This window comes from Schistocerca nitens, chromosome 10 (assembly GCF_023898315.1).
Source record: "Schistocerca nitens isolate TAMUIC-IGC-003100 chromosome 10, iqSchNite1.1, whole genome shotgun sequence".
Taxonomy (NCBI): Eukaryota; Metazoa; Arthropoda; class Insecta; order Orthoptera; family Acrididae; genus Schistocerca; species Schistocerca nitens.
In genome coordinates this window covers 10,703,017-10,717,848 of record NC_064623.1, presented here as the reverse complement: position 1 = coordinate 10,717,848, position 14,832 = coordinate 10,703,017, and the positions used below count along the sequence as shown (strand labels likewise).

Here is a 14,832-nt window from a genome sequence, read left to right as displayed (position 1 = left end):
GCCGCGCGGTCTTGGGCGCCTTGTCACGGTCCGCGAGGCTGCCCCCGTCGGAGGTTCGAGTGTGTGTATTTTCCTTAGCGCAAGTTAGTTTAAGTTAGATTAAGTATTGTGTAAGCTTAGGGAACAATGATCTCAGCAGTTTCGTCCATAATACTTTACCACAGATTTCCAAATTTCCTGCTGATAAGCAGAGAAAGTACAGAGATCTGTTCTTTTGGAATCAAATGCTTCTGTCACACGTAGAATACCCCACCATGTATCAGGAAACTGAAAAGTATCGCATCGAGCACTGAAGGATGTTCCCAAAATTCACTACAAGGGTGTTATAAAGCCCAAAAAACTGTTGGATGTCTGATGAAATTTTTGCTAAATGTTTTAGGGAACAGTTGTACTGAAACTGTAGGGTTTTTGACTAAAAAAGGTGTCCATAAACAATAGAACTTACCGACACTGTACATACGCATCCATAAGAAGTAAAAAGTATTGATTTCTTGTGTGTGGCTACTCCTCCCCCCCCCCCCCCCCACATCCCCGAACGCTGCTAGCCTAACTTCGCCATTGGATCGTAGCGTAATACTGATATTTAAATACCGGGGCCGTAGGCTAGTTTTGAGAAGCATCCCGCAAGATAGTGACATACATAACAAAAACATGAACGAGTAAACAGCTGAAGGCACAGTAAATGTAAATACGTAATTTACTGGTTTGCCCAAGCCTTGTATAATGGGAAGGAAGAAAGTCTTCAAAGCTGATAAGAAAACTGTATGATGCTCGTGAAGGAGAGGACTTGAAAATATTGAAAACTTGACAGAAATGATAAAAAAGAATTCTTGGATGTGAAGACTTCGATACGTGCAAGGTGGATGAATGGTTGGTCCCGAACGATTCGCAAGAAATCACGAACAATTAAACCGTAGAAACGGTTTTTTTTACCCCAAAACCTTTGAAAACTACGTACCGTAATTACACTGCAGAGCCAAAGAAACTGGTACAACTGCCTAATATCGTGAAGGGCGAACAAGAACACGGAGAAGTGCCGAAACACGACGTGGCATGGACTCGACCAATGTCTGAAGTACTACTGGAGGAAACTGACACCATGAATCCTGCAGGGTTGTCCATAATTCCGTAAGAGTACGAAGGGGTGAATATCTCCTCTGAACAGTACGTGACAAGGCATCGCAAATTTGCTCAATTATGTTCATTTCTGGGGAGTTTGGTGGGCAGCGGAAGTGTTTAAACTCCGAAGAGTGCTCCTGGAGCCACTCTGTAACAATTCTGGACGTGTGGGATGTCGCATTGTACTGCCGGAATTGCCCAAGTCCGTCAGAATGTACAATGGACATGAACAGATGCAGGAGACCAGACAGGATGCTTACGTACGTGTCAGCTGTAAGACTCATAACCTAGACGTGTCAGGGGTCCCATATCACTCCAACTGCACACGCCCCACGCCATTACCGAGCCTCCACCAGCCTAAACAGTCCGCTGCTGGCATTCAGGGTCCATGCATTCGTAAGTTTGTCTGCATGACCGTACACGTCTATCCGCGCGATACAGTTTGAAACGAGACTCGTCCGACCAGCCAACATGTTTCCAGTCATCAACAGCCCAATGTCAATGTTCACGGATCCAGGCGAGGCGTAAAGCTTTGTGTCGTGCAGTCATCAAGGGTACACGAGTGGGCCTTCGGCTCCGGAAGCCCATATCGATGGTGTTTCGTTAAATGTTTCTCACTCTGGCATTTGTTGATGGCCCCGCAGTCAAATCCGCAGTAACTTTCGGAAAGGTTGCCCTTCTGTCTCGTTGAACGCTTCTCTTCAGTCGTCGTTGGTCCCGTTCATGCAGGATCTTCTCCCGGCCGCAGTGATGTCGGAGATTTGACGTTTTACCGTATTCATGATATTCACGGTACACTCGTGGAATGGTCGTATGACAAAATACCCACTTCATCGCAACCTTGGAGATGCTGTGTCCCACCGCTCGTGCGCCGACTATGACGCCACATTCAAACTCACTTAAATCTTGATAACCTGCCATTGTAGCAGTAGTAACTGATCTAACAACTGCGCCAGACAGTTGTCTTATATAGGCGTTGCCGACCGCAGTGCCGTATTCTGCCTGTTTACATATCTCTGTATTTGTATACGCATGCCTATACCTGTTTCTTTGGTGCTTCATTGTAGATAACAAAGTAATGTATTCCTTATTAGATCATGGTGATACGTGTTACAAACCGGACACAATAGGAAGGACCAGGCCCCTTTGCCTTTTTCTTTTATCACTCGTTTATCACATCAGAGAAATACACATTTTAAGACAAAATTTAACTACACGAAATATTGCTCCCAGTAAAGGTTAACATAAGCAGTGACAAACTTAGTTCTCTTAAGGGTTTCTGCTCGCAACAAATTTTAAGGAGGCGATGTAAGGTTTATGTCAATTTAGCTCAAACACGTAACTAGTGACTGAATCACGACACAGACACTTTAAGAATTTCGGCAACAATAAATAGCGTGAATTTGTACTCACAGTAACCAACTAATCAACAGCCTTGCCACTGAATAAGTAGTAGGCCATTTGGAACGAATTAGCAACACCCAACAACTAGGGGAGTTAATACCAACAGTCTTTAAATGTCTTTCTCCCCATTAAATAAACAAACTTACAGTGATTAAATGAATAACAAATCAAACACACTACGCTCCACTCAAACTCTTCAGTGGAAGCCAAGCGAAAATGAAGATTCCATTGACTGATTGACTGAGTAGCACTGGAGTCACACTAAGGCTCACCTCTGTGTTCCCAGACACACATGGCGCAAACTTGTACAAGACAAGATTTTGAAGGGAGCACATCAGTAAAACCGGTAGTGCAACTGAATATTAAGGTACTAGACCGGGGCACAAGGTGGTATACAATGAGGTTGCCTTAGTGCTATACTGCGCTCCAAAATATAAATTGAAATGGCCAATTCAAAATTAAGTACACATAAACCAGCATTAATTTACGAGGAGTGGCACCAGGTTCCTCGAAGGGCTGACAACACTTAATTGAAAAGACGAATGCCGGAAGCGGCAGTAACATCAAACACCTTCTCCGACATTAAACCTGGAGTCAGATCCCGCTATACAAGTATACATTTAACCAAGCACAAGAAAGGAAACCCAAAGAGAACATTCAAATAAAACCCCCAAAATATTATAGAGGACAGGGAACCCCAAGTATTTAAATTCAAAACAATTAGCTCTCCCCAAAGGCAGTGTAAATACTAAGGCCATACTTAAGAGGCCACCAAAATTGGTTACAGAAAGTCTTACGTATTTGCTCCTTTCCTTCAAAAGAAACACAAGGCTGCTTAACTTCTGCCGGACGTCCGGTATGGCTCGTGTGGGATACACAAGGCAGCAACCCAAGCTAGGCGGTCGCAAGGCGCGGCGAGCAAAATCAGGAGAGCAGACAGACAGACAGCCAACACATATCCTCCATCCTGTACCGGCAGACCGCGTAGAACCGACTCCACATATACGTGGTTGCTTCCCACCTCGTACCTCGCGGCGTCTCAGCAGGTCGCCCGAGCAAACGTCAACTACCACTCGCCCCGCGAATGCGCAAAAAAACAACAAGACAAGCAGAGATAAGAAACATCAGAGGATCGATAATGGACATCCAAGAGACTGGCGCGCCAGTAACGAGCGCCACAGCTCAGATGGCTTAACAGAGAAAAAGTTTTAATCCATATGACTTTCCCTCTTTAGTTCGATTAACAGGTGAATGGAAAAACTGGTAGAAGCCGATCTCGGGGAAGATCAGTTTAGATTCCGTAGAGGCAATACTGACCCTACGACTTAACTTAGAAAATAGATTAAGGAAAGGCAAACCTACGTTTCTAACATTCGTAGACTTAGAGAAAGCTTTTGAGAATGTTGACTGGAATACTCTCTTTCAAATTCTAAAGGTGGCAGGGGTAAAATACAGTGAGCGAAAGGCTATTTACAGTTTGTACAGAAACCAGATGGCAGTTGTAATAGTCGATGGGCATGAAAAGGAAGCCGTGGTTGGGAGGGGAGTGAGACAGGGTTGTAGCCTATCCCCGATGTTATTCAATCTATATATTGAACAAGCAGTAAAGGAAACAAAAGAAAGATTCGGAGTACGTATTAAAATCCATGGAGAAGAAATAAAAACTTTGAGGTTTGCCGATGACATTGCAGTTCTGTCAGAGACAGCAAAGGACTTGGAAGAGCAGTTGAACGGAATGGACAGTGTCTTGAAAGGAGGATGTAAGATGAACATCAACAAAAGAAAAACGAGGATAATGGAATGTAGTCGAATTAAGTCGGGTGATGCTGAGGGAATTAGATTAGGAACTGAGACACTTAAAGTAGTAAAGGAGTTTTGCTATTTGGGGAGCAAAATAACTGATGATGGTCGAACTAGAGAGGATATAAAATGTAGACTGGCAATGGCAAGGAAAGCGTTTCTGAAGAAGAGAAATTTGTTAACATCCAGTATAGATTTGAGTGTCAGGAAGCTCTTTCTGAAAGTATTGGTATGGAGCGTAGCCACGTATGGAAGTGAAACGTGGACGATAAATAGTTTGGACAAGAAGAGAATAGATGCTTGCGAAATGTGGTGCTACAGAAGAATGCTGAAGATTAGATGGGTAGATCACATAACTAATGAGGAGGTATTGAATAGAATTGGGGAGGAGTTTGTCGCACAACTTGACTAGAAGAAGGGATCGGTTGGTAGGACATGTTCTGAGGCATCAATGGATGACTAATTTAGTATTGGAGGGCAGCGTGGAGGGTAAAAATCGTAGAGGGAGACCAAGAGATGGAATACACTAAACAGATTCAGAAGGATGTAGGTTGCAGTAGGTACTGGGAGATGAAGAAGCTTGCACAGGATAGAGTAGCATGGAGAGCTGCATCAAACCAGTCTCGGGACTGAAGACCACCACCACAACAACAACAACAACAACAACAACTTGGGTTGTACTGTAGTACCAAAAACGTTAAACTTTTATGCTCAGCGAGTGATACAGGCTTATCCTCGACTTGCATCCTGTCTACGAACTGGGTAGTTTGTGTCTGTTGTGTCGGTGTGTACAGGCGTGTGAGAGACGTGAGCGTGTGGTGACTCACCAGACGACGGGCTGGGCCTCCTTCATGAGCCGCACCCTCTCGAGCACCTGCGCCGCCTCGGCGCGCGGGCCCTGCAGGTCGAGGCGCGCCGTGCAGTGCCAGCACTCGACCAGGTAGACCAGGTAGAGCAGCGCCAGGAAGGCCACCGGCACGTACAGGTAGCCGTCCTCGCACGGCGACATCTGGCGCGTGCGCGTGATGGGGTACAGCGAGAAGTTGATGATCACCTGCGGCACACGGCGCCGGCGTCCGCTCCGTCACAACCTGCTGCAGCTCACCCTCGTCACCAGCAAAGCCACAGACTGTCAGGCAGATCGAGACCGTGCACTACCACTCTTACTGTCAGCTGATCCCACGCTCATCTGGAAAGCAGTGCTACCAGTGTAGACAATACGGTGCCCCCAGTTGGACCAGAGGGCTTATGTGAGCTGTTCCCAGAACCAATTGAAGTTTTACAACCTGAGGGAGGCCCACTCATTCGACACTACGCTACAGTTTTGTGCACTGGGTGTCAGGTGTTGCGGAGTTTCCCCCTACCTTAGGGTGTAGTGAACACCAGCTGCAGTAGGGCTGCCCTTGGGCACTCTTGGTATGGTGGAGGGTGAACCTAAACCACGACCCCCCAATAGTCTGTCACTGCTCACACAAGGGATCAGATTTGAATGTGGGTATTGAGCCCTAGGTGAGAAACGTCGTGAACCGTTGAAAATATTTCACCACCAAAGGATAGTCCATTCCTTGGAATTCACATTGCATCCCCGCCCAACAGTCTACATCTACATACATCCGCAATCCAACATACGGTGCGTGGCGGAGGGTACCTCGTACCACAACTAATATCTTCTCTCCCTGTTCCACTCCCAAACAGAACGAGAGAAAAATGACTGCCTATATGCCTCTGTACGAGCCCTAATCTCTCCACTAAAGAGACAGCTTACACTACACTCGTTCGTCCTGTGTTAGAATATTGCTGCGCGGTGTGGGATCCTCATCAGGTGGGATTGACGGAGGACATCGAAAGGGTGCTAAAAAGGGCAGCTCGTTTTGTATTATCACGTAATAGGGGAGAGAGTGTGGCAGATATGATACGCGAGTCGGGATGGAAGCAAAGACGTTTTTCGTCGCGGCGAGTTCTATTTACGAAATTTCAGTCACCAACTTTCTCTTCCGAATGCGAAAATATTTTGTTGAGCCCAACCTACATAGGTAGGAATGATCATCAAACTAAAATAAGAGAAATCAGAGCTCGAACAGAAAGGTTTAGGTGTTCGTTTTTCCCGCGCGCTGTTCGGGAGTGGAATGGTAGAGAGTCAGTACGATTGTGGTTCGATGAACCCTCTGCCAAGCACTTAAATGTGAATTGCAGAGTAATCATGTAGATGTAGATGGTTCAGAGTACATCGCATGGTGCAGAGCTTCCGTATGAGCTCGAGATCAGGACCGCGGGAGTCCTGGAGGTGTTCTTCTGCGGGCGTGCCCCGGAGTGTAGAGCTGGGCGGCAGTCGCACCTGGAGAGCTCGGCCAGCCACACAGACGCGGTCGAGTTCACGAGATCCGAGATAAGGCGGGATCCACGCCATCAGCGCTACGTGACGTCACGACAAGGGGGAGGTGGGTGGGTGGGGGTGAAGTATGGGGGGGGCACTCGATGCAGCGAGATAAGGCGTGGCTGCAGAGGTCCCCGTGGCAGGGTCGCCGGAAACACGAGTTCACGGGTTCGCACTGTGGACGCCCATCGTCTGATCAGAAGTGAACGGACACCTCTGTGTAATGCGTAAATGATTACTAGATTTCAGGAGAGGCAGACGGAAATGAAAGAAGACTAGGATTTCCAGTCAGATGAATATATCCTAATGTCAACAGCAGCAGAAAATGGTATAACGGGAGTAGGATTCATCTCGTGATGTTGCAATTCTTATTTCCGCGCTTGCAAAGAAAATTGGATGAGGAATTCTGCCTCCGTTACGAATAGGAAGGTAGGGCGGAAAGTGAGTTACTATGAACAGTTCAGACAGGGTTGTTCTCATCAGCATCGGCAGCAAATCATCTCTGACCACGTTACATCTGGTGTACTTGCCGACGACGCAAGGAGTGGATGAAGAGAGAAATTATATGAGGATACTGAACACGTTATTCAATACATAAAGGGAGATGAAAATCTAATAGTCATGGGGGATTGGAATGGAGCTATACGAGAACGAGTAGCAGAAAGGTTTAGGGTGAATAGGGATTGCTAGAAGGATTATAAGACAGGTGAAAGGCTACTTGAGTTCTACAACAAACATCAGCTAGTAATAGCGAATGTCCTACTCAAGGATCACAGGAGGAGGAGGTACACTTAGAAAAGGCCAGCAGATGGGGGAAGATTTCAGTTACATTCTACATCTACATCTGCATGGTTACTCTGCAATTCACACTTAAGTGCCTGGCAGAGCGTACGTCGAACCATTTTCATACTACTTCTCTACCATTCCACTCTCGAATGGCGCTTGGGATAAAGGAACACCTAAATCTTTCCGTTCGAGCTCCGGTTTCTCTTATTATGATGATCATTTCTCCCTACGTAGGTGGGTGTCAACAAAATATTTTCGCATTCGAAAGAGAAAGTTAGTGATTGAAATTTGGTAAACAGATCTCGCCACAAAGAAAACCGTCTTTGTTTCAGTGACTGCCATCCCAACTCGTGTATCATATCAGTGACACTCTCACCCCTATTGCGTGACAACACGAAACGAGCTGCCCTTCTTTGCATTTTTTCGATGTCCTCCGTCAATCCTATCTAGTAAGGATCCCATACCGCGCAGCAATATTCCAGCAGAGGACGGACAAGTGTAATGTAGGCTGTTTCTTTAGTGGGTTTGTCGCAAATTCCAAGTGTTCTGCCAACAAAGCGCAGTCTTTGTTTTGCCTTCCTCGCAATATTATCTATTTGGTCTTTCAATTTAAGTTGCTCGTAATTATAATTCTTAGGTATTTAATGGCACTGACAGCCCTTAGATTTTAGCGATTTATCGTATACCCAAAATTTATCGGATTTCTTTTAGTATCCATGTGGATGACCTCCCTCTTTTCTTTGTTTAGTGCCAATTGCCACTTTTCGCTCCATACAGAAATTCTCTCTAGATCATTTTGTAAGTGGAATTAATCGTCTGATGATTTTACTAGACCGTAAATTACAGTGTCATCTGCCAACAATCGAAGGGGGCTGCTCAGATTATCACCCAGATCGTTTATGTAAATCAGGAACAGCAGAGGGCCTGTGATACTGCCTTGCGGAATGCCAGATATCACTTCTGTTCTACTCGATGATTTACCGTATATTACTACATCATGGTGACGCAGAGATTCCGAAATCAGATACTGTATTGTAAGGCGTACCAGCAGCAGATACACACTCGTATCATAATGTAGTGGTGGTGAAGAGCACGCTGAATTTCAAGAAAATAGTCAAGAACAATCAATGCCCAAACAAGTGGGATGCAGATGTACTTACATGGTGGCCATATTCAACTGTATGAAAAAGAATTTAAATTAATTTACGAACTACTGCGTCCTCACACTTTATTCGTATATTCGGATTTAGATTACGACGTTTTCGATATGCCTGCCATTATTGGCGACGATGTGGCGAAGGCGAATAGCGAAATTCTGGATGACACGCTGAAGTGTCGGAACATCGATGCTGTCAACGACCTCCTGAATGGCTGTTTTCAGCTCAGCAGTGGTTTTGGGGTTATTACGGTACACCTTGTCTTTAATATAGTCGCACAAAAAGGAGTCTCATGTGTTCAGTATCCGGAGAATATGGCGGCCAATCGAGACCCATGCTAGTAGCCTCTGTGTGCCGCAGAGCCGGAATGCGGTCCGCAAAGCGCTCCTCCAGGACATCAAACACTCTCCTGTTTCGATGCGGTCGAGCTCTGTCTTGCATGAACCGCGTCTTGTCGAAATCAGTGTCACTTTGGACAATGGGGATTGAATCATCTACCAAAACCTTCAAGTACCGTTCGGTAGTCACTGTGCCATCACGGAATATCGCACCGGTTATTCCATGACTGGACACTGCACACCACACAGTCACCCGTTGAGGATGAAGATACATCTCGATCGCAAAATGCCGATTCTCAGTCCCAAAAAGCGTCAATTTTGCTTATTGACGAACGCGTCCAAATTAAAGTGGGCTTCGTCGCTAAACCAAACCAAGCATGCCATAGTAATTTCCATAATTTCCCTCGGCCAATCGTACAATTTGAACTTACTAACGAAGCCCGTTCAGAATTTAGGAGGATTTTATTTCCTATAGTTTAAGAATTGTCAACCTGCAGGAATGAAGAGATACGCTTGAAGTTATCTAAGGCTATAGATACAGCGATAAGGAATAGCTCAATAGGCAGTTCACTTGAAGAGGAATGGACGTCTCTGAAAAGGGGAATCACAAAAGTTGAAAAAAAAAGCATAGGCACAAAGAAGGTAGCTGCGAAGAAACCATGGGTAAGAGAAAAAAATTCTTCAGTTGATCGACGAAAGTAGGAAATTAAAAAAAAATGTTGAGAGAAATTCTGAAATACAGAAATAAAAGTCACTTAGGAATGAAATAAATAGGAAGTAGGAAAGCAAAGGGGAAATGGCTGCATCAAGAATATGAAGAGATAATTTCCAGGGGCAGATGTGGATTCTGACCACAATCTATTGGTTATGAACTGCAGATTGAAACTGAAGAAACTGCAAAAAGGTGGGAATTTAAGGAGATGGGACCTGGATAAACTGAAAGAACCAGAGGTTGTAGAGAGTTTCAGGGAGAGCATAAGGGAACAATTGACAGGAATGGGGGAAAGAAATACAGTAGAAGAAGAATGGGTAGCTCTGAGGGATGAAGTAGTGAAGGCAGCAGACGATCAAGTACGTAAAAAGACGAGGGCTAATAGAAATCCTTGGGTAACAAGAAATATTGAATTTAATTGATGAAAGGAGAAAATATAAAAATGCAGTAAATGAAGCAGGCAAAAAGGAATACAAACGTCTCAAAAATGAGATCGACAGGAAGTGCAAAATGGCTAAGCAGGGATGGCTAGAGGACAAATGTAAGGATGTAGAGGCTTGTCTCACTAGGGGTGAGATAGATACTGCCTACAGGAAAATTAAAGAGACCTTTGGAGAGAAGAGAACCACTTGTATGAATATCAAGAGCTCAGATGGAAACCCAGTTCTAAGCAAAGAAGGGAAGGCAGAAAGGTGGAAGGAGTATATAGAGGGTTTATACAAGGGCGATGTACTTGAGGACAATGTTATGGAAATGGAAGAGGATGTAGATGAAGATGAAATGGGAGATAAGATACTGCGTGAAGAGTTTGACAGAGCACTGAAAGACCTGAGTCGAAACAAGGCCCCGGGAGTAGACAACATTCCATTAGAACTACTGACAGCCTTGGGAGAGGCAGGCCTAACAAAACTCTACCATCTGGTGAGCAAGATGTATGAGACAGGCGAAATACCCACAGACTTCAAGAAGAATATAATAATTCCAATCCCAAAGAAAGCAGGTGTTGACAGATGTGAAAATTACCGAACTATCAGTTTAATAAGTCACAGCTGCAAAATACTAACGCGAATTCTTTACAGACGAATGGAAAAACTGGTAGAAGCGGACCTCGGGGAAGATCAGTTTGGATTGCGTAGAAATGTTGGAACACGTGAGGCAATACTAACCTTACGACTTATCTTAGAAGAAAGATTAAGAAAAGGCAAACCTACGTTTCTAGCATTTGTAGACTTAGAGAAAGCTTTTGACAACGTTAACTGGAATACTCTCTTTCAAATTCTGAAGGTGGCAGGAGTAAAATACAAGGAGCGAAAGGCTATTTACAATTTCCAGAATGAAATTTTCACTCTGCAGCGGAGTGTGCGCTGATATGAAACTTCCTGGAAGATTAAAACTGTGTGCCCGACCGAGACTCGAACTCGGGGCTTTGCCTTTCGCGGGCAAGTGCTCTACCATCTGAGCTACCGAAGCACGACTCACGTCCGGTACTCACAGCTTTACTTCTGCCAGTATCTCGCCTCCTACCTTCCAAACTTTACAGAAGCTTTACAGCTGAAATCTGCGGAAGTAATCACGCAAGAGTTTCAAAGTGCTATCAGCAGTACACCTAGCACGACGGCTGTACGCAGGGAGTCAAACGTCTAGGGCCAATGGTCGAAGACCACCTCACAAGCCGTCAATTTCTATATTCAGTGCTAAGCGACAGTCGAGGTGACGTAAAGAGGGTCGCCACTGGAGAGTGGCTGGCTGTGAACGAGATGAGTAATGCAGAGGCCTGCGCCAAATCCGAGTGGAGGAAATCCTGGAGTAAGCTACCTGCAAGTAGTGAAGTACGGAGAAGGTGCTGTTGTGGTATAGGGGTGGTCTCGTGGTTAGGGTGTGGTCCTCTTACGGCACCGCATGTGAAACGGTATGATGAATTTTACAGCGGTGTGTACTGCTTGCAGTAGAGGAACACTTCGGAAACGATGACTGTTTGCATCAGCATTACAGTACACCCATCATAAATCAGTATCTGAGAGACTATACTTTGTGGACAGTGACATTCCTGAAATGGACTGGCCTGCCCGAAGTAGGGACCTAAAGCGAAGAGGACCGTTTTGGATGAGTCGGAACGTCGACTTGTCTCCAGACCCCAGCTCCCAACATGACCACCTTCTCTGGTCGGATCTCGAGCAAGAATGGGCTGCCATTACTCCACAGACATTCAGACCCCTCACTGAATGTGTCCTCAGCAGACTTCAAGCTTCACAAAGGAGAAGGGTGGAGAAACTCCATATTAACGTCCACTAATAGATGCCCACATACTTCTGATTACATAGTGTATATCTTGAGAGTGGCTGAGGCCAGTATAATGGGGGTGGAGTGAAGCCAGGGGCTCACAAACCGCAGCTGACTCACGAAATACTCGACTTTACAGACAACACACTGATCGGCTATGCCCGCATCTCGTGGTCGTGCGGTAGCGTTCTCGCTTCCCACGCCCGGGATCCCGGGTTCGATTCCCGGCGGGGTCAGGGATTTTCTCTGCCTCGTGATGGCTGGGTGTTGTGTGCTGTCCTTAGGTTAGTTAGGTTTAAGTAGTTCTAAGTTCTAGGGGACTGATGACCATAGATGTTAAGTCCCATAGTGCTCAGAGCCATTTGAACCATTTGAACTGATCGGCTATTTAACTTGAGATTGAGGCAATTATATGCAATGCGTCGAAAACGCAAAATGTAATAACGAATTTCTTTAACTGTGCGAGAAGGTGGTCTGTGTATAGACCAAAACTACTAGCAAGATAACAAAGTTTTTGACAGCAGATCCTTGTGTGGCTCTATGAATACAGGCCGTATAAAAACATGTCAAAAATTTTAGAGATCTGTTACTGAAATTAAAACGTTATAAAAAGTTCATACGAAGATAGCGTCCGAAAATCGATCGTTAGGAAGGATTTGGATTGGATTGTTTGGGGGGAGGACACCAGACAGCGAGGTCATCGGTCTCGTCGGATTTAGGGAAGGACGGGGAAGGAAGTCGGCCGTGCCCTTTCAAAGGAACCATCCCGGAATTTGCCTGGAGCGATTTAGGGAAATGACGGAAAACCTAAATCAGGATGGCCGGACACGGGATTGAACTGCCGTCCTCCCGAAGATCGTTAGGAAGAAGTGAATGGAATTGTTCGTGGTGACTACCGGCTTTTTAATTTACCCAAAACGTGCGTCTTTTCTTGTTTTCAGTTCATCGTGGCAATTGCTTCGTTGAGTCTGATTGTCATTTGTTTTCCACATCACATTAGGTGTGTAGGGGGCAGATACCCACGTCCCGTCTCATATGCACGTTATGAAAACGTTTAGTAAACTTCCTCACGACTGCAAAAAGAATTTACTCTAGATAACGACAGATGGGATAAACAGTTTCCACCCCAGGAGTGAGTAGGAGCCTGATGGCGTTACATATTTACTCTTCTCGAACACGGAATGAGATCAGCGTTTCTTCTGTTTTAGAGTTACTTCCGTCACAACGATGTGTTGAGCGTCTGAAATGATGGATGTGTACCGCATGTGCAGCCCATCTGACCGGAATGTGCACGCAGCACGTCAACTTTGTGCTGAACTTTACTCTGGAATCCAGTTATCTTGCGAAAAAAAAAAAAAAAAAAAAAACGCTTGTGTGACTCCACCAAGCTTGTGACACAGAGGCATTTTTTAGGAGAGCGTTGGAAATGGTGAGCTTGTAGGACGGGTTCTGTGTACTGTGCATGAAACTACAGTAGACCTGCGAGAAGAGTCGTGATGTGATGACTTGAATAGGTCGCATGAAAATCTTTCGTATCCGCATCGACTACAACGGGTGCACGGATTAAATGAGGCTGACATTCCGCCCAGAAAAACTTGCCGTCAACAAACATTAAGGCAGTGTGGTGGGTTCCTGAAGTTCTAATTATGTACCTTGTTCACTGGTGCTGCTGGATCTTCATGCAATGGGATCTTCAGGTATCACTACAATCATATCTGGGCTTATGAAAGCCTTCACAGTGGGACACCATTTGCAGCGAAACAACGATGGGATTTTTGGATGACAATGTGCCCTGCCACTGCGCCACAAATGTCCACGACTTGTCTGAAGAACATCTGGACATTTCGAGCGAATGGTTCGGCCACCAAGATCCCTGACATGAATCCCATGGAACATTTACTGGACGTGATCGACAGGTCAGTTCGTGCACAAAGTCTTGCACTCGCAACGTTTTGGCAGTTAGGGACGTCTATAGAAGCAGTATTGCTCGATATTGCCGTGTCACTTACGTCCCATTCAATTTCCATAGTGTTGACCTCAAGTACATCGCCCTTGTGTAGATCCTCTCCATACTCCTTCCATCTTTCGGCTTTTCCTTCTTTGCTTAGAACTGGTTTTCCATCTGAGCTCTTTATATTAATACAAGTGGTTCTCCTTTCTACACAGGTCTCTTTAATTTTCCTATAGGCAGTATCTATCTTACCCTTAGTAATATATGCCTCCTCATCCTTACACTTGTCCTGTAGCTATCCCTACTTAGCCATTTTGCATTTCCTGTCGATCTCATTTTTGAGATGTTTGTATTCCTTTTTGCCTTCTTCATTTACTGTATTTTTATATTTTCTCCTTTCATCAATTAAATTCAATATCTCTTCTGTTACCCAAGGGTTTCTTTACTAGCCCTCATCTTTTTACCTACTTGATCCTCTGCTGCCTTGACTACTTCATCCCTCAAAGCTACCCATTCTTCTTCTACTGTATTTCTTTCCCCCATTCCTGTCAATTGTTGCCTTATGCTCTCCCTGAAACCCTCTACAACCTCTGGTTCTTTCAGTTTATCCATGTCCCATCTCCTTAAATTCACACCTTTTTGCAGTTTCTTCAGTTTTAATCTAAAGTTCATAAGCAATAGATTGTGGTCAGAGTCAACATCTGCCTCTGGATATGTCTTATAATTTAATATCTGGTTCCGAAAACTCTGTCATACCATTGTATAATCTATCAGAAACCTTCCAGTGTCTCCAGGCCTCTTCCACGTATACAACCTTCTTTCATGATTCTTAAACCAAGTGTTAACTATTATTAAGTTATGCTCTGTGAAAAATTCTACCAGGTAGCTTCCTCTTTCATTCCTTACCCCCA

At 45.0% G+C, this 14,832-nt stretch overlaps 1 protein-coding gene across 1 annotated transcript in view; it reads right to left on the bottom strand.

Annotated features, from left to right (window-relative positions):
• The window catches only part of LOC126209796 (transmembrane protein 151B-like), a 225,237-nt gene that overhangs the window by 16,334 nt on the left and 194,071 nt on the right, over positions 1-14,832 (bottom strand). Inside the window, exon 4 of the mRNA XM_049938934.1 lies at positions 5,151-5,377. Coding sequence (XP_049794891.1) covers positions 5,151-5,377 — 227 coding nt within the window. The remainder of the gene's footprint in view (positions 1-5,150; positions 5,378-14,832) is intronic.